The 20701-nt window shown below is 43.6% G+C and overlaps 1 protein-coding gene across 8 annotated transcripts in view; it reads left to right on the plus strand.

Moving 5' to 3' along the window:
• The window catches only part of LOC132385071 (proprotein convertase subtilisin/kexin type 7-like), a 310522-nt gene that overhangs the window by 53983 nt on the left and 235838 nt on the right, over positions 1-20701 (plus strand). For all 8 annotated transcript variants that reach the window (XM_059956777.1, XM_059956783.1, XM_059956778.1 and 5 more), the window contains one exon: positions 8340-8474. In XM_059956777.1, the coding sequence (XP_059812760.1) occupies positions 8340-8474 (135 nt within the window). The remainder of the gene's footprint in view (positions 1-8339; positions 8475-20701) is intronic.

Consider the following 20701-nt stretch of genomic DNA (forward strand, 5'->3'; position numbering starts at 1 on the left):
TTCCTGGAATCATCCTCATGAATCTCCTCTGGACTGTCTTCAGTGATAACACATCCTTTCTGAGATTGTGGCGCAGAACTGTTGACAGTACTCCCAAGTATGGCCTGACTAGTGTCTTATAAAGCCTCAGCGTTATCTCCTTGCTTTTATATTCTATTCCCCTGAAATAAATGGCAACATTGCATTTGCTGCCAGTAACACAGACTCAACCTGTAAATTAACCTTCTGGGAGCCTTTTTCCTAAATCCCTCTGTACCTCTGATGTTAGAATTTTCTCCCCGTTTAGATCATAGTCTGCACTATTGTTTCTTTTACCAAAATGTATTATCATACATTTCCCAACACAGGAACAGACCTGTAAAAAGGAGAGGCAGTGGATGTCATTTACTTGGATTTTCAAAAGGCTTTTGATAAGGTGCCACACACGAGGCTGCTTAACAAGATAAAACCTGATGGTGTTACAGGAAATGTACTGCTGTAGCGGTGTGCTACACGCAGCGCTAAAATAACGACACGGAGTCGGTAAACTGCAGTCAAAGATAATTTTATTTGAACTTCATAGCCTTGCTTTAAAGCCTCCCTCATCCCACCCTCCCCGGGCACGGATGCTCCAAGAGACACGTACTCACAAACCCCCGCAGGCTTTTCTCCCTTTGTTGCGGACCTGGCCTTTGTGCCTGCACGCTGGCTAATTGTGAGCCGGTTCGAGAGTGCTAGGAAGTGGTCGCCACACTGCCATGGATAGAGGACTGGCCGACAGGCAAGAGGCAGCGAGTGGGACGAAAAGGGGCCTGTACTGGTTGCCCATGACTAGTGGTGTTCTTCAGGGGTCAATATTGGGACCACTACTTTTCACATTGTTTGTTAGTTATTTAGATAATGGAATTGATGGCTTTGTTGCAAAGTTTGCGAGTGATACAAAGATAGGTGGAGGGGTAGGTAGTGCTGAGGAAACAATGCGATTGCAGCAGGACTTAGACAGATTGAAGAATGGGCAAAAAAAAAGGTGGTAGATGGAATACAGTGTTGGGAAATGTATGATGATGCATTTTGGTAAAAGGAACAATAGTGCAGACTATTATTTAAATGGGGAGAAGGTACTGTGGTCTTATGGACCTTTTCATTCCGCAAAGTTGTGCAGAATTAATGAAACACCTAGCTAATCCCTTCTGCCTACACAATATCCATCTTGCTCCCTCCATTAGTGAGTAAATAAACCTCATCTGCTCACCCAATATGAAGCACCCATGGTTTCCCATTCCTGATCAGTTCTGTGCTTCCTAACATTCCTGTGGCAAAAAGTGTTCCTTTTGCAGGGAGGATCCATCACTTTTCAAATTAAAGTGCAGCCTCTTTGGACAAACACTTGAAGAATTAAAGGAAAAACTAGAGCACCTTTCAGAACATCCCAAAGTGTGCCAGGGCCAAAAGTGCTTAAAATACATCAATGACTTGGCCTCCAAATCTGTCTGTGACCATGAATTCTACAGATTCACTACCCTCTGGCTAAAGAAATCCTCCTCATCTCTGTTTTAAATGGACATTCTTCTATTCTGAGGCTTTGCCCACTGGTCCAAGACTCTTCCACTATTGAAAACATCATCTTCACATCTACTCTATCTGAGCCATTCAATATTCGCCAGGTTTCCATGAGATCCCTCCTCATTCTTCTAAACTACAAACCCAGAGACTGAAACACTGCTCTTGCATTAACCCTTTCATTCCTAGAATCATTCTCATAAACCTAGAAGTTGAAACACATTTTGTTTGATACTTTGTCAAAACCTTGCAAACATCCCTGTAAAAGTCAGGGTGTCAAAAGTTATGGGGGAAAAAGCAGGAGAATGGAGTTGAAAAGGAAAATCAATCGTATGGTGCAATTGACACAATGGGCTGAATGGCCTAAATCTGCTCCTTGTGGTATACTGAACTGTACAATCTCACTTCTGAACTTCTCAAAACAAAGGTCAAAATATGCTGCAAGCAGATTTCCAGATGGTGTGGTGTGATAATGTCATCTTTTAGTTATAGAAACACAGAACATAGAAAACCCACAGCACACTACAGGCCCTTCGGCCCACAAAGCTGTGCCGAACATGTCCTTACCAGAGAAATTACCTAGGGTTACCCATAGCCCTCTATTTTTCTGAGCTCCATATACCTGTCCAGGAGTCTCTTAAAAGACCCTTTCGTATCCGACTCCACCACCATTCCATTCCACGCAATCACCAATCTGCAATTTACTGCTGCAAACTTACTCCTGATATCTCCTCTGTACCTACTCCCAAGCACCTTAAAACTGTGCCCACTCGTGCTAGCCATTTCAGCCCTGGGAAAAAGCCTCTGACTATCCACACAATCAATGCCTCTCATCATCTCATACACCTCTATCAGGTCATCTCACATCCTCCGTCGCTCCAAGGAGAAAAGGCCAAGTTCACTCAACCTGTTCTCATAAGACATGCTCCCCATTCCAGGCAACATCCTTGTAAATCTCCTATGCACCCTTTCTATGGTTTCCACATCCTTCTGTAGTGAGGCAACCAGAACTGAGCACAGTACTCCAAGTGGGGTCTGACTAGGGTCCTATATAGCTGCAACATTATCTCTCTGCTCCTAAACTCAGTCCCACAATTGATGAAGGCCAATGCACCGTATGCTTTCTTAACCACAGAGTCAACCTGCACAGCAGCCTAGAGTGTCCTATGTTCATAAATCCTGCCTCTCAGGATCTTCCCCATCAACTTAGCAACCACTGAAGTAAGTTTCAGTGGTCTATAATTTCCTGGGCTAACTCTACTCCCTTTCTTGAATAATGGAACAAAATCTGCAACCCTCCAATCCTCTGGATCTTTTCCCATCCCCAGTGATGATGCAAAGATCATCACCAGAGGCTCAGCAATCTCCTCCCTCGCCTCCCTCAGTAGCCTGGGGTACATCTCATCCAGTCCTGGTGACTTATCCAACCTGATGCTTTCCAAAAGCTCCAGCACCTCCACTTTCTTAATATCTACATGCTCAAGCTTTTCAGTCTGCTGCAAGTCATCACTACAATTGCCAAGATCCTTTTCTGTAGTGGATACTGAAGCAAAGTATTCATTAAGTATCTCTGCTATCTCCTCCGGTTCCATACACTTTTCCACTGTCACACTTGATTGGTCCTATTCTCTTACATCTTATCCTCTTGCTCTTTGCATACTTGTAGAATGCCTTGGGATTTTCCTTAATCCTATCTGCCAAGGCCTTCTCATGGCCCCTTCTGGCTCTCCTAATTCCATTTTTAAGCTCCTTCCTGCTGGCCTTATAATCTTTTAGATCTCTCTCTTTACCTAGTTTTTTGAACCCTTCGTAAGCTCTTTTCTTCTTGACTAGATTTATTACAGCCTTTGTACACCACAGTTCCTGTACCCTACCATCCTTTCCCTGTCTCAATGGAACGTACCTATGCAGAATTCCATGCAAATATCCCCTGAACATTTGCCACATTTCTTCTGTATGTTTCCCTGAGAACATCTGTTTCCAATGTATGCTTCCAAGTTCCTGCCTGATAGCTTCATATTTCCCCTTACTCCAATTAACCGCTTTCCTAACTTGTCTGTTCCTACCCCTCTCCGATGCTATGGTAAAGGAGATAGAATTGTGATCACTATCTCCAAAATGCTCTCACACTGAGAGATCAGACACCTGACCAGGTTCATTTCCCAATAACAGATCAAGTACAGCCTCTCCTCTTGTAGGCTTATCTGCATATTGTGTCAAGAAACCTTCCTGAACACACCTAACAAACTCCACCCCATCTAAACCCCTCACACTAGGGACATGTCAATCGATATTTGAGAAATTAAAATCTCCCACCACTACAACCCTGTTATTATTACACCTTTCCAGAATCTGTCTCCCTATCTGCTCCTCGATGTTCCTGTTACTATTGGGTGGTCTATTAAAAAAAACACCCAGTCGAGTTATTGACCCCTTCCTGTTTCTAACTTCCACCCACAGAGACTCCGTAGACAATCCCTCTATGTCTTCCTCCTTTTCTGCAGCAGTGACACTATCTCTGATCAACAGTACCACGCCCCCACCTCTTTTGCCTCCCTCCCTGTCCTTTCTGAAACATCTAAAGCCTGGCAGTCGAAGTAACCATTCCTGTCCCTGAGCCATCCAAGTCTCTAATGGCCACAACATCATACTCCAAGTACTGATCCACACTCTAAGCTCATCACTTTGTTCACAACACTCCTTGCATTAAAATAGACACATCTCAAACCATCGGTCTGAGTGCGTCCCTTCTCTGTCACCTGCCTATCCTCCCTTTTGCACTGTCTCCAAGCTTTCTCTATTTTTGAGCCAACCACCTCTTCCTCCGTCTCTTTAGTTTGGTTCCCACCCCCCACCAATTCTAGTTTAAACTCTCCCCAGCAGCCTTAGCAAACCTCCCCACCAGGATATTGGTCCCCCGGGATTCAAATGCAACCTGTCCTTTTTGTACTGGTTACTCCTGCCCCAAAAGAGGTCCCAGTGATCTAGAAATCTGAATCCCTGCCCCCTGCTCCAATCTCTCAGCCACGCATTTATCCTCCATTTCACTCTATTCCTATATTCACTGTCGCGTGGCACAGGCAGTAATCCCGAGATTACTACCTTTGTGATCCTGCTTCTCAACTTCCTTCTTAACTCCCTGTAGTTTGTTTTCTGGACCTCCTTCCTTTTCCTACCTATGTCGTTGGTACCAATCTGTACCACGACCTCTGGCTGCTCTCCTTCCCTCTTCAGGATATCATGGACGCGATCAGAAACATCCCGGACCCTGGCATCTGGGAGGCAAACTGCCATCCATGTTTCTTTCCTGCATCCATAGAATCGCCTGTCTGACCCCCTGACTATAGAGTCCCCTATCACTACTGCCTTCCTCTTCCTTTCCCTACCCTTCTGAGCCACAGGGCCAGACTCTGTGCCAGAGGCACGGCCACTGTTGCTTCCCCCGGATAGGCCGTCCCCCCCAACAGTACTCAAACAGGAGTAGTTATTGTCAAGGGGTACAGCCACAGGGGTACTCTCTAGTACCTGACTCTTCCTCTTCCCCCCTCCTGACTGTGACCCATTTGTCTGTCTCCCGTGGGCCCGGTGTGACCACCTGCCTGTAACTCCTCTCTATTACCTCCTCACTCTCCCTGACCAGATGAAGGTCATCGAGCTGCATCTCCAGTTCCCTAACACAGTCCCTCAGGAGCTGCAGCTCGATGCACCTGGCGCAGGTATGGCTGTCTAGGAGGCTGGGAGACTCCAGGACCTCCCACATCTGACACTGAGCACAGAACACCGGCCTCACACACATACTTCCTGTCTGTATTCTACTCAGCCAGCCTACCTCGCCTCGACCTGTTGACACCGAGGCCCCGTTGAGCCAAAGCACTTCCTACTCTGTCACCCGTTCTATAAGGTTGTCTCCTTTTAAACTTTTCTCACTGTTCTCACTGGTTGACATCCACGCGCTTGTGTAGTCGTGACCCGGTCAAACCGCAGAAGAAATATTATTTATTTATTTCAAGATACAGCACGGAACGGTAAATAGAACCTTTTAACCCAATGAACCGTGCTGCCCAGCAACCCCCCTATTTAACCCTAGTCCAATAATGGGACAATTTACAATGGCCAATTAATCTACTAACCAGTACGTCTTTGGACTGTGGGAGGAAGCTGGAGCACCTGGAGGAAGCCCATGTGGCCACAGGGAGAATGTACAAACTCCTTACAGATGGCATCGGAATTCTGAACTTTGAGCTGTAATAGCATTGTGTTAACTGCTACACTACTGTGGCACCCCTAAAACCTATTTGCCAATCTTTCCTGAAGTTCTGCAGAACTGGAGTGAGAGGATGGGATGGGATGATGGTGTGTTGAAGAGATGCAAAAACCCAGTATCCTACTCTGAACAGCTCAATGCTGACACCATGTGGCAAACACAGGAAATGTTTCATCCCACTTCAATGCAGACCAAAAACTCCTTCAGTAGATTACTGTAAAAATGCTAATTGTTGGGATATGCTAATAATGCCACCATTTATAGGACCTGTTCAGCACCTTCAAATGTTGTAGTAGCAGCAGGTCCTCCCGTTATCCTGGCCAGGTAGATGTTTCAGGATGTTGGTGCAGTAACAGGGTGGCACAGTAGTTCAGCAGTTAGTGCAATGACTTACAGTGCCAGTGATCATTGATCAGGGTTCAATTCCTGCAGCTGTCTGTAAGGAGTTTGTATGTTCGGCCCATGAAAGCGTGGGTCTCCTCCGTGTGCTCCAGTTTCCTCCCACATTTCAAAGATCCGTGGGTTAGGGTTAGTAAGTTATGGGCATGCTACGTTAGTGCAGGAAGCATGGCGACTCTGTTGTCATTGATATAAATGACATACTTGACTGTATTTTTCAATGTACAGTACTGTGCAAAGGTAACAAAACCGAATTTCGTGACTTAAGTGATGATAAACCTGATTCTGATATGGGTCTCTGTTGTGGACTGATAGTGTGAAGAGGGCAGGGAGATGAGAATCATGGTTGGGGAACAGGAAAGAGGGGAGGGTGCAGGAAGCACCAGAGAGACATTCTGTAATGATCAATAAAACCAATTGTTTGGATCAAATGGCCTTGCCTGGTGTCTCAGGGCTGAGTGTGTCTGCACTTGCACCACCACCCTCCGGCCCCTGGAACTCCTCCTCTCCCACCTGTTCCACACCCCTCCCGCAGTGCTCCACCCTCACCATTCCCAATGTGCTTTGTTCCCACCAGATTTACAAACTCTCTCCGCTCCACGTTGACAAATACAGTACTGTGCTAAAGTCTTGGGCATCCTAGTTATGTTTATGTGTCTAAGGCTTTTGCACAGTACTGTATTGAGATTAATAAAGCTAATATTTAATGCTTTTGTGTACAGATGAACAGGGTAAAAGGTTACAGGAAGAGGTAGGGATGGGAGATTTGAGATTACAGTCAATTGTCCATGATTTTACTGAATGGCCAATTAAGTGTAATGAGACAGAATAGCCGCCTCCTCCTCCTCTTCCTGATTATGTTCATAGTGGATTTACAATGGATGTGTCAAACCTTGGCAGTATGCTACCAATTTAATCTGTTTTATTTTCATCAGCTCTGTGATCCACAGACACTATTAATCACCCACTACAGCTCATCATTTCTTTACTAGTTATAGGAAACTGTTGTGCACCAATTAGATACCACATTTCCTATGGCTGCATTTCAGACATTTTCAGAGAGGGGCACAGATGCTATAGAAATGCAATTCTTTCTTTTATTTTTCATTATTTTCTTTATAGATACAACACAGTAACAGGCCCTTCCGGCCCAACAAACCCACACAGCCCATGCATCTTTGGAAAGTGAGAGAAAACCCACACGTTCACAAGGAGAATGTACAAACTCCTTACAGACAGCAATGGGAATTGTATCCAAGTCACTGGTGCTGTGAAGTGTTACTTTAATATGCCTTCCTTTTTTGTTGGCTTCCAACCCTCTGGAACAAGCCTCAATAAATCTCCAGTGGAATGAAGGTCCTATTGTTCTCAGACCAGAAAAAATCTGAAGGCCCACAATCATTTCAAATATTTTTCCTTTCATTGAACTGGTCATGAATGGTCAGTAGATACTGGCCTTGTGGGTGATGCCAGATCCTGTTGCAGATAACCGGTGCTGAGTTTGCTGTTGGTTCATGTTCTCCCCACAAGCAGAATCGGAATCAAGTTTATCATCACTAACATGTGTCCTGAAATTTGTTGGTTTGTGGCAGCAGTACAGTGTAAGATGTAAAAAAAAAATTACTACAAGTTACTATAAAAGATAAATGTGCAAAAGAGGAATAGTGAGGTTGTGTTCATGGACCATTCAGAAATCTAATGGCAGAGAGGAAGAAGCTGTTCTGAAACTGTGGCGGAGGAGGTGTTTCCAGGCTGTTGAGTTTGGGTCTTCAGGCTCCTGTACCACCTCCCTGATAATAGTAATGAGAAGGGAGCTTGTTCTGGATGGTGAAGGTCCTCTTCCCTGTTTGTAGTCATCCTCCAAGTCAGATTCTTTGGCAAAAGGGTGATCTAAGGCCAACTGGGAAGGGTCACAGGACCTAGTAAGAAACCAGGTGATCGATCACTAATGATTTAAATCAAATAAAACATCCCTCATCTCTGTTTTTATCCTTCCACCAATTTTGATATCCACAGTTTCTGGACACCTCTAGCTCCTTGTTACTTTCTCCCCTTGTAAATGAGAACAGCTCATCTGCTTATCTATCAATGTACTATCAAAATTTCCTATACTCACCAAACCCTCTTTCTCTCACAGCACAATCGGAGAAAGCGTGGGATGGACATCAACGTCACTGGGGTGTGGGAGCGCAATGTCACTGGTGAAGGTGTGACAGTGGTGGTGGTCGATGATGGTGTTGAATACACCATAGAGGACATACAGGCCAATTATGTAAGTGTTGTGGTATGGCTGGGTTTAAGGGAAGGCTGGAGAAGTATGAGAGGGAGAGAAGGGTATTATGTTGTGCAAATTTTGACATTGCCGGCAGCTAAAGAGCTGAAGGGAGCAGGATGCAAATCTTACAGCAAATAGTCTATTTTACGGCCAAAGGATAGAGGAGGGCACAAGAAATACTGCAGCAACCTCTCAATAAAGGTAGGGAATTTCTCCATAAAATTACAGTGAATGATGGATAGTTGCTTGTAGATCATATAGAACATTACAGCACACTACAGGCCCTTCAGCCCACTATGTTATGCTGACCTTTTAACCTATTATAAGATCAATCTAACCCTTCCCTCCTACACAGCTCTCCATCTTTCTATAATCCATGTGCCTATCTAAGAGTCTCTTAAATGTCACTTATGTGTCTGCCTCTACCACCACCACCCCTGGCAGGATGTTCCAATATCCCTTTCTTCCAGTCACTTTAAAATAGTGCCTTCTCATATTAACCATTTCCACCCTGAGAGAGTGCCTCTGGCTGTCCACTCGATCTATGTCTCTTATCATCTTGTACATCTCTATCAAGTCATCTCTCATCCTCCTTCGCTCCAAAGAGAAAAGCTTTAGCTCACTCAACCTATCCTCATAAGACATGCTCTCTAATCCAGACAGCATCCTGGTGAATCTCCTCTGCACCCTCTCAAAAGCTTCCACGTCCTTCTATAATGAGGTGACCAGAAAGGAACACAATATTCCAAGCTTTATAGAGCATTACCTCACGGCTGTTGAACTCAATTCCTCGACTACTGAAGGCCAACACACCATACGCCTTATAAACCACCTATCAACTTGTGTAGCAGCTTTGAGGGACCTATGGACATGCACCTATACCTATCCTTGTCCAATTTATTCTTCCCATTTTCCCATGAACTCTTCCTTTGCCCCACCACCAGATTCTTCCACTCACCTGCACACTGGAGACCAGTTACAGGGCTGAATAAGTCTAGCAACCCTCAAGTCCTTGGGATGTGGGAGGAACCCGTTGCACCCAGAATAGACTCCTATGCTCGTGGGGAAAATGTAAACTGCACTCAGTTTCAGTCAAAGATCAGCAGGAGAGTTTGGACAGGCTAACTTGCTGTTAGCCTTTACATCATGAAGGATGCCACCCACTCTGCCTACGGACTGTTTGTTCCACTCCCATCAGGGAGGAGGCTATGTAGCATCCACACCAGGATCACTAGACTCAAGACAGTGATTTTCCCCAAGCCATCAGGCTAATCAACACCCCCACCCACTAACCCACCCTCCACACCCCCAACCACCACCATTTTATCATTTCCTGTCAGTCACCTTATGTGCAGACACTGCTGAACCTATAGTGCCTATTTAAAAAGTACTTTCATCCCCCCCCCCCCCGAAGTTTTCATGTTCTATTGTTTTATAACATTGAATCACAATGGATCTAATTTGGCTTTTTTTTGACACTAATCAATAGAAAAAGTCTCTTTTGTGTCAAGGTGAAAACAAGTGTCTACAAAGTGATCTAAAGTAATTACAGATATAAAGTAGAAAATAATTGATTGCATAAGTATTCACCCCCTTTAATATGACACACCAAATCATCACTGGTGCAGCCAATTGGTTTCGGAAGTGACATACAGTAATTAGTTAAATAGAGATTACCTATGTGCAGTCAAGGTGTTTTAATTGATTGTAGTAAAAATACACTTGTATCTAGACGGTCCAACTGCTGGTGAGTCAGTATCCTGGCAAAAACTTCACCATGAAAACAAAAGAACACTTGAAGCAACTCTGTGAAAAGGTTATTGAAAAGCACAAGTTAGGAGATGGATACAAGAAAATTTCCAAGTCACTGAATATCCCTTGGAGTACAGTCAAGAAATGGAAAGATTATGGCACAGCTGTAAATCTGCCAAGAGCAGGCCGTCCTCAAAAACTGAGTGACCGTGCAAGAAGGGGACTAGTGAGGGAGGCCACCATGAGACCTGTGACAACTCTGGAGGGGTTACAAGCTTCAGTGACTGAGATGGGAGAGACTGCACAGATAGCAACTGTTGTCCGGGTGCTTCACTAGTCACAGCTTTATGAGAGTGTGGCAAGGAGAAAGCCACTGTTGGTGGGGGGGGGGGGGGGGGGAAACTCCCATGAAATCTTAGCTAGAGTTTGCTAGAAGGCATGTGAGAGACTCTGAAGTCAGCTGGAAGAAGGTTTTACAGTCTGAAGAAACCAAAATTGGGCTTTTTGGCCATCAGACTAAACACTATGTTTGGCGTAAGCCAGACACTGCACATCATCAAAAACACACCATCCCTACCGTGAAGCGTGGCGGTGGCTGCATCACGCTGTGAGATGCTTCACTGCAGCAGGCCCTGGAAGGCTTGTGAAGGTAGAGGGTAAAATGAATGCAGCAAAAATACAGGGAAATCCTGGAGGAAAGCCTGATGCAGTCTGCAAGAGAACTGTGACCTGGGAAAAGATTTGTTTTCCATCAAGACAATGGCCCCAAGCATAAAGCCAAAGCTACACAGGAATAGCTTAAAAACAACAAAGTTAATGTTTTGGAGTAGCACAGTCAGAGTTCAGACCTCAATCCAATTAAGAATTTGTGGCTGGACTTGAAAAGGGCTGTTCACCCACAATCCCCATGCAATCTGACAGAGCTTGAGCAGTTTTGTAAAGAAGAATGGAGGAAAATTGCAGTGTCCAGATGTGCAAAGCTGATGGAGACCTATCCACACAGACTCAAGGCTGTAATTGCTGCCAAAGGTGCATCTACTACATATTGACTTGAACGTGGAGAATACTTATGCAATCAATTATTTCGTGTTTTATATTTGTAATAAATTTAGATCACTTTGTCAAAGTGAAAACAGATCTCTGCATGAAGGAGTCTTTTTCTGTTGATCAGTGTCAAAAAATGCCAAATTTAAATCCACTATGATTCATTGTTGTAAAACAGCAAAAACAAAAACTTCTAAGTGTGGTGAATACTTTTTATAGGCAACTGTGTGTGTGTTTGTGTAATATATAAATATGTATATGTGTGTATATATGTATATGAGTGGGTGTGTGAGTGGGCTTGTGAGTATGTATATGTGTGTGGGTATGTGTTCAAGTGCGGGTGTGGGTCTGTACGTGTGTCTATTTGTGTGCGTATACATGTGTGTATATATATATATATATATATATATATGTACGTGTGTGTGTGTAAGTATATGTAGGTATGTGCCCACGCATGAGTGTGTGTTTGGGTGTGCATGGCTATGAGGGTTCTTCAAATCATGAGAGGTTTGGATAGAGTGAATGAACTCAGATTTCCTTCCTCCCTAGGTTTGGAAATGTTCTGTACCATGTATCTGTTCTGTATTTGAATTGTATTCTGTGCTGGGCATTTATTATGGTAACTAGTCACAGGAAATGGCTTTGTCCATTGCTTCACAGCTGCCTAAACCGTCAGTAGTGGCCAGTTCTATCAAGCCAATTGCTGCTGCCATCGGCCCCCATGGATTTGTTAGACAGTATGTTGAGCCCTCAGCTCCAGTAATGATTGTTCCAAAATTCGAGAATATGTATTCGATCCTTTATTAGCAATTAGCAAGTATACAATTTTGAAACAATGAAACTTAAGCATAATTAAGCATAAATAAATGTTATTGAGTGGTCAACAAACGATATGACATCCATCAGCCCCCGCTCCAAACTGCCTCAAACAAAGCATGAAGGTATAACTTATTCCTTTCACTTTTACCATGCCCCCACTTGTGTAACTAGTTACCATAATAAATGGCCAGCACGGAATTGAATGAAGATACAGAACACATGCGTGGCTGTTACATTCCAGACCCCTAATTATTATACTAGAATAATTACATCTACATGCTATCAAAACACAGGCTCTTTTGGTAAACAGCCTATCTTGGATGGTGCTCTTTTCTGCCCAAGCAGATTGTTCCTCTTGACTGCATTCAGGAAAATCTGTCTTGAATCACTGCTGCAAAAGTTCATCGAAACGCAAAACAGAAATCCCATTAATTGTCAGCGCTGGCCGAGTGTAGTCTCTTCTACCACCAGGGTATGTTTTTTTGGTGGTCATTAACAGTCCAACCCAGCATTGTTCTGGTTGCATTAAGGTCTATCACCAACACTGCAAATCACTTGCAGTGGCTCCAATGCTTTCGGCACATCCGTCCCTATCAGCAGCTCAGTTTCTGGCAGTATGCTTCAGGTGAGACTATTCCTGACAATCTCTGACGAGGAATGTTTCCTTTGTAGACGGGCATACGTTCCTGTGTATAGATATTAGGCAGTTCACAATAAGTTTTCACCATCTAAGCCAGCCACTTCCAGTCCTGAAACGACGTAGCTACTCACAGCATTCTCATGACCCCTCAATGCGTAAGAGAATGTGTAATTCCTTTTGCTGTCAGGTTGAGCTTGTTTATGAGGCTCTCTGTGCAGAACACTGCTGTACCTCCTTGATCTAGGAAAGCATACGTACCTTTGCTTATTGCCGGCGATGTAGCATTGTATTTTTTTCCAAAACACTGGGTGTATAGCAATCTTTACTCGCCTTTCAATAAAATCAACAATGTCAGTGAAAATAATGTTGTGGGTGTGCCTTTCTTGCAGTTTGTAGACCACCGATTTCCATTTTTCCCAAAGTTTATCAGGCAATTTATCTATAACAATCCTCTTATTACCAGGCATGCCCTGTAGGTCTTCCATGGCATTGCAGCAACCTCTAAGATAGACTGTAATCTTGAAGAGCTTTCACATCTTCTGATTTGATATGTGATTGAGAAAGAGCCTTTCTCATGTAGGCCGCAGCAATTTTGTGCTCATCTCTAAAATGTTCCTGTAGTAAAGCTTGAGCCTTCAGTTATTCTTGCTCCGGGCCAGCTCCTTGGCAATTTTTGACACGCTCTCTAGGGTGACCTCCAGTGAGCTGTTTGGGAAAATGGCCACGCTCACCAGAAACATCAGTCATGCCTTTAATGTTATTCTTGAAAGCCCTCATAAATGAGTGATACTGCAATGGATCGCTCTCAAAGATTTAAGTCTCTCTTCTAGGTAGAGATCCAACATGTTGTTGCATCACTATGCTTGTCATTTCCTTTCGGGTCCTTGTGGCCTCCAGCACAGCATTTACACCTTTATCATCTGAAACACGAGTATCGTACTGTAAATCACTGTCCTCAGGATAAGAATTCAGTGTGCTTTTGGATACGGCACAGGTTCAAAGTGCCTTCTCAGTAAGGGTGTGCACCCTGATCTACCCCTTGGAATCCAAACTCATGACTCATAGACACTTGAGAAACGTGTCCACATTGGGATCGAGTATGCTGAATTTTCTCTGTTCTAAGTCAATGTAGGAACTCTGACCACAGAACTGTCCTGCTGGAGCATGTTTAGTACTCACAGCAGTTGAAGTCTTTACCACTTTAACTCTGGTCATCTTGGCTGCAGTTTCTTCCTGCAACTTAAGCTGCTCTATCGTTCTCAGAAACTGTTCTTCCATCTGGTCCTGGTTTCTCTGAATCTGTTCCACCTGTTCTTCCTATACATGTTTATCCATCAGTATTTGTTGTCTTGCGCATAACTTAACTAAGTCAGCCTCCGTTTTAATGTGTCCCAAGGAGGTATCAGACGCACGGGACTCTCTGCTAACAATAGAACCTGTTGCCTGCCCGTTAGATGCACTGTCTTCAGGATTATGTCATCCTGAAAATCATCAGCTTTATACATGGTCAAACCATGCCCTGTGGCTTTATAATTATTTTCATTTACTCCAGCAACTTGACCTTCAACATCGCATGTTTGTTTCAGCCAATGTTTGTTTGACCACTGACGTGACTGTATTATAAAAAGCATCTGAATATTCAAAAAGCTATTGTTTTTATAAATCTTGCTCTGAGATAGACATTCAAGTCAACAACATGTTATGTTGCTTAGCAACAGTTTCACAAAGATTTTTTAAATCATCCAAATGAGACAGCACTTGCGAGACATCTTGCTCTTGTAAAAGGCTGCTAATTAATAATGTTAAACCATTAATCTTTTTAACAATTTTGTAAGTTGTCAATTCTAGTCATCAAAGCTTTCCCAATAAGTTTAATATCTCTTTTAGTGCTGACTTCAAGGTCACTGTTTCCATCTTGACTCATGTTGTTTTCCAAGTGCAGAAATCAGACAAAATAATGGCATTCAATTCAGATGTCAACAATCGATAGAACAAAGTGCAGAACTCACAGGCAAGCACCACACTATAGAGCTTACAGTCAGTGATAACCATTCCAAACTATGTTCTAACCCCAAACACACAGCATGAATCAACAACAGGTTGTTACTTGCCACAAGCTCCTCCAAGCTGCAGTGTTTTTAGTCTCGCAGATATGTCCGAATGCTGATGTTTGTTTGGGATAACTGTTGAAATCTTTTATTGGCAGAATGTACTGGCCAATTCTAACAAACCAATTGCTGCTGCTGCTGACCACCCCCCACCCCCCCCCCACAGTTTTATTAGACTCATGTGCTCCAATAATGATTGTTCCAGAAGTTGAGTGTATGTATTCAATCCTTTATTCGCAATTAGCAAATCTTGAAACAATGAAGCTTAGGCAGCATAAGAAATGAAATGGACGATCTTGAAATTCAGCTACAGATTGGCAAATATGACATTGTGGCCATCTCTGAAACTTGGCTAAAGGATGGCTGCCATTGGGAGCTGAACATCCAAGGATATACAGTGTATCAAAAAGATGGGTTAGTAGGCAGAGGGGGTGGTGTTGCTCTGTATAAGAAAAAAATATTAAATCATTAGAAAGGGATGATTTAGGATCGGAACGTGGAGAGTCTCTATGGGTTGAATTAAGAAATGGCAAGGGCAAAAGGACCCTAATGGCAGTTGTATACAGGCCTCCAAACAGCAGCCGAGATGTGGATTACAAATTACAGCAGGAGATAGCAAAGGCGTGTCAAAAGAGCAATGTCATGATAATTGTTGGGGATTTTAACATGAATGTGGATTGGGAGAACAAGGCCAGTACTGGACCTCAGGAAAGAATTTGTAGAATGTCTAAGGGATGGCCTTTTAGAATAGCTTGTTGTTGTGCTGGATTAGATGTTGTGCAATGATCCGGAGGTGATAAGAGAGCTTAAGGTTAAGGAACCCTTAGGGAACAGTGATCACAATATGATCAAGTTCACTTTGAAATTTGAGAAGGAGAAACTAAATTACAATGTGTCGGTATTTCAGTGGAATAAAGGAAATTCCAATGGCATGAGAGGGGAACTGGCCGAAGTTGACTGGAAAGGGACATTTTCAGGAAGGACAGCAGAGCAGCAATGACTGGAGTTTCTGTGAAAAATGAGGGAAGTGCAAGACAGATACATTCCAAATAAGAAATTTTCGAATAGGAGGAGGACACTACTGTGGCTGACAAGTAAAGTCAGAGCCAAAGTAAAAGCGAAACATGGAAAACCTACAGCACGATACAGGCCCTTCGGCCCACTGTGCTGTGCTGAACATGTACTTAATTTAGAAATTGCCTAGGGTTACCCATAACCCTCTATTTTCCTAAGCCTCATGTACCTTATCAAGAGTCTCTTAAAAGACCTTATTGTATCCACCTCCACCACCGTCGTTGGCAGCCCATTCCACGCATGCACCACTCTGCATGCGTAAAAAAAAACAACAACAACTTACCCCTGATTTCCCCTCTGTACCTACTTCCAAACACCGTAAAACTGTGTCCTCTTGTGCTAGCCATTTCAGCCCTGGGAAAAAGCCTCTGACTATCCATACGATCAGTGCCTCTCATCATATACACCTCTGTCAGGTCACCTCTCATCCTCCGTCGCTTCAAGGAGAAAAGGCTGAGTTCACTCGACCTGTTCTCATGAGGCATGCTCCCCAATCCAGGCAACATCCTTTTAAATCTCTGCACCCCTTCTTTGGTTTCCACATCCTGTAGTGAGGCAACCAGAACTGAGCACAGTACTCCAAGTGGGGTCTGACCAGGGTCCTCAATAGCTGCAACATTACCTCTTGATTCTTGAACTCAATCCCACGGTTGATGAAGGCCAATACACCGTATGCCTTCTTAACCACAGAGTCAACCTGTGTAGCAGCTTTGAGTGTCCTATGGACTCGGACCCCAAGATCCTTCTGATCCTCCACACTATCAAGAGTCTTACCATTAATAAGGACATAAGAAATAGGAGCAGGAGTAGGCCATCCGGCCCATCGAGCTTGCTCCGCCATTCAATAAGATCATTGCTGATCTGTCCGTAAATTCAGCTCCATCTACCTGCCTTTTCTCCATAACCCTTAATTCCCTTACAATGTAAAAATCTATCTAACTATATCTTAAATATATTTAGTGAAGAAGCCTCAACTGCTTCCCTGGGCAGAGAATTCCACAGATTCACCACTCTCTGGGAAAGACAGTTTCTCCTCGTCTCCGTACTAAATCTTCTCCCTTGAATCTTGAGGCAATGTCCCCTAGTTCTAGTCTTACCTACCAATGGCAGCAACTTTCCTCCTCCTATCTTATCTATCCCTTTCAAAATTTTGTATGTTTCTATAAGATCCCCTCTCATTCTTCTGAACTCCAGAGAGTATAAACTCTCCTCATAGGTCAACCCCTTCATCCCTGGAATCAACCTGGTGAACCTCCTCTGCACTGCCCCCAAAGCCAGTATATCCTTCCTCAAGTATGGAGACCAGAACTGCACGCACCTCACCAGTACCTTGTATAGTTGCAGCATGACCTCCCTGCTCTTGAATTCAATCCCTCTAGCAATGAAGGCCAACATTTCCCTTGCCTTCTTAATAAGCTGTTGCACCTACAAGTCAACTTTTTGCAATTCATGAACGAGCACTTCCAAGTCCCTCTGCACAAGTCCCTCTTTCACCATTTAAATAATAATCTGCTCTTCTATTATTCCTTCAAAAGTGGATGCTCTCACATTTACCAATATTCTATTCCATCTGCCAGACCTTGGCCCACTCACTTAACCAATCTATATCCCTCTGCAGACTCTCCACATCCTCTGTACAATTTGCTTTTCCACTCAGTTCAGTGTCATCAGCAAATTTTACTACGCTACACTCAGTCCCCTCTTCTAAATTATCAATGTAAATGGTAAACAGCTGCGGCACCCCACTCACCACAGACTGCCAACCGGAGACACACCCATTTATACCAGATGTCTGCCTTCTATTGGTTAACCAATCCACTATCCATGCCAATACACTTCCTCCGACTCTATGCATCCGTATCTTATTTATAAGTCTCTTGTGTGGCACCTTATCGAAAGCCTTCTGGAAATCCAAGTATACGACATCCACCTGTCTCCCTCTATCCACTGCACTCATTATGTCCTCAAAGAACTTCCAGTAAGTTTGTCAAACAGGACCTGCCTTTTCTGAATCCATGCTGTGTCGGTCTAATGGAATCACTCCTTTCTGACTGTTTCGCTATTTCTTCAAGCATTTTCCCAACTACAGATGTTAAGCTAACTGGCCTACAGTTGCTATAATATGCCATCATATTTGACCTGCCAAAATGAACCACCTCACACTTAACTGGGCTGAACTCCATCTGCCACTTCTCAGCCCAGTTTTGCATCCTATCAATGTCCCGCTGTAACCTCTGACTGCCCTCCACACTATCCACAACACCCCCAACCTTTGTGTCATCAGCAAACTTACTAACTCATCCCTCCACTTCCTCATCCAGGTCGTTTATAAAAATTACAAAGAGCAGGGGTCCCAGAGCAGATCCCTGAGGCACACCACTGGTCACCGACCTCCATACAGAATATGACCCGTCTACAACCACTCTTTGCCTTCTGTGGGCAAGTTAGTTCTGGATCCACAAAGCAATTTCCCCTTGGATCCCATTCCTCCTTGCTTTCTCAATGAGCCTTGCATGGGGTACCATGCTGAAATCCATATACACTACATCTATTGCTCTACCTTCATCAATGTATTCAGTCAACTCCTCAAGAAAAAATTCAGTCAGGCTCATAAGGCATGACGTGCCTTTGACAAAGCCATGCTGATTATTCCTAATCATATTATGTCTCTCCAAATGTTCATAAATCCTGCCTCTCAGGATCTTCTCCATCAGCTTGCCCACCACTGAAGAAAGACTCACTGGTCTATAATTTCCTGGGCTATCTCTACTCCCTTTCTTGAATAATGGAACAACATTCCCAACCCTCCAAACCTCCGGAACCTCTCCCGTCCCCATTGATGATGCAAAGATCATCGCCAGAGGCTCAGCAATCTTTTCCCTTGCTTCCCACAGTAGCCTTGGGTGTATCTTGTCCGCTCCCAGTGACTTACCCAATTTGATGCTTTTTAAAAGCTTCAGCACATCACCTTTCTTAATGTCTATATGCTCAAGCTTTTCAGTCCGCTGTCAGTCATCCCTACAATCACCAAGGTCATTTTCTGTAGTGAATACCGAAGCAAAGTATTCATTACGTACCCCCAGTACCTCCTCCGGCTCCATACACACTTTTCCACTGACACATTTGATTGGTCCTATTCTCTCACGTCTTATCCTCTTGTTCTTCACATACTTGTAGAATGCCATGGTGTTATCTTTAATCCTGCTCGCCTAGGCCTTCTCATGGCCCCTTTTGGCTCTCCTAATTTCATTGTTAAACTCCTTCCTGCTAGCCTTATAATTTTCTAGATCTCTATCATTACCTAGTTTTTTGAACCTTTCGTAAGCTTTCCTTGACTAGATTTTCAACAGTTTTTCTATACCATGGTTCCTGTACCCTACCATCCTTTCCGTCTCATTGAAATGTACCTATGCAGAATGCCACTCAAATATCCCCTGAGCATCTGCCACATTTCTTCCGTACATTTCCCTGACAATAGCTGCTCCCAATTTATGCTTCCAAGTTCCTGCCTGATAGCTTCATATTTCCCTTTACTCCAGTTAAACGTTTTCCTAACTTGTCTGTTCCTGTGGTAAAGGAGATAGAATTGTGATTACAAAAGAGAGGGCATACAAGGAAGCCAAAGATAGTGGGAAGATAGAGAATTGAGAAGCTTTTAAAAATATGCAGAAGGAAACTAAGAAGGTCATTAGGAAGGAAAAGTTGAATTATGAAAGGAAGCTGGCGATTAATATCAAAGAAGATACTAAAACCTTTTTTAAGTGTATAAATGGTAAAAGAGAGTTGAGGGTAGATATAGGACCAATAGAAAATGATGCTGGAGATGGCAGAGGAGCTAAATGCATATTTTGCATCAGTCTTCACAGTGGAAGACATCTGCAGTATACCAGACATTCAAGGGAGTCAAGGAAGTGAAGTATGTGCAGTGAAAATTACGACTGAGAAGGTGTTCAGGAAGCTTAATGGTCTGAGGGTGGATAAATCTCCTGGACCTGATGGAATGCACCTTTGGGTTCTGAAGGAAACAGCTGGAGAGATTGCGGAGGCATTAATGATGATCTTTCAAGACTGAATAGATTCTGGCATTGTACCGGATGACTGGAAAATTGCAAATGTTATTCCGCTGCTTAAGAAGGGTGGGAGGCAGCAGAAAGGAAACTATAGACCTGTTAGCCTGACATCAGTGGTTGGAAGTTGTTGGAATCGATTGTTAGGGATAAGATTACGGAGTACCTGGAGGCACATGACAAGATAGGCCAAAGCCAGCATGGTTTCCTGAAAGGAAACCTACTGCAAATCTTTGAGGAAATTACAAGCAGGGTAGACAAAGGAGATACAGTGGATGTGGTGTACTTGGATTTTCAGAAGGCCTTTGACAAGTTGCCGCACATGAGGCTGCTTAGCAAGATAAGATCCCATGGAGTTACTAGCATGGGTGGAGCATTGGCTGATCGGCAGAAAACAGAGAGTGGGAATAAAGGGATCCTATTCTGGCTGGCTGCCGGTTACCAGTGGAGTTCCACAGGGGTCGGTGTTGGGACCACTGCTTTTTATGATGTATGTCAATGATTTGAATTATGAGATTAATGGTTTTGTGGTTAAATTTGCCGACGATACAAAGATAGGTAGAGGAGCGGGTAGTGTTGAGGAAACAGAGACTTAGATAGTTTAGGGGAATGGGGAAAGAATTGGCAAATGAAATACAATGGTGGAAAGTGTATGGTCATGCACTTTGGTGGAAGAAATAAATGGGCAGACTATTATTTAGATGGGGAGAGAATTCAAAA

Source organism: Hypanus sabinus, chromosome X2 (genome assembly GCF_030144855.1).
Source record: "Hypanus sabinus isolate sHypSab1 chromosome X2, sHypSab1.hap1, whole genome shotgun sequence".
NCBI classification, from domain to species: domain Eukaryota; kingdom Metazoa; phylum Chordata; class Chondrichthyes; order Myliobatiformes; family Dasyatidae; genus Hypanus; species Hypanus sabinus.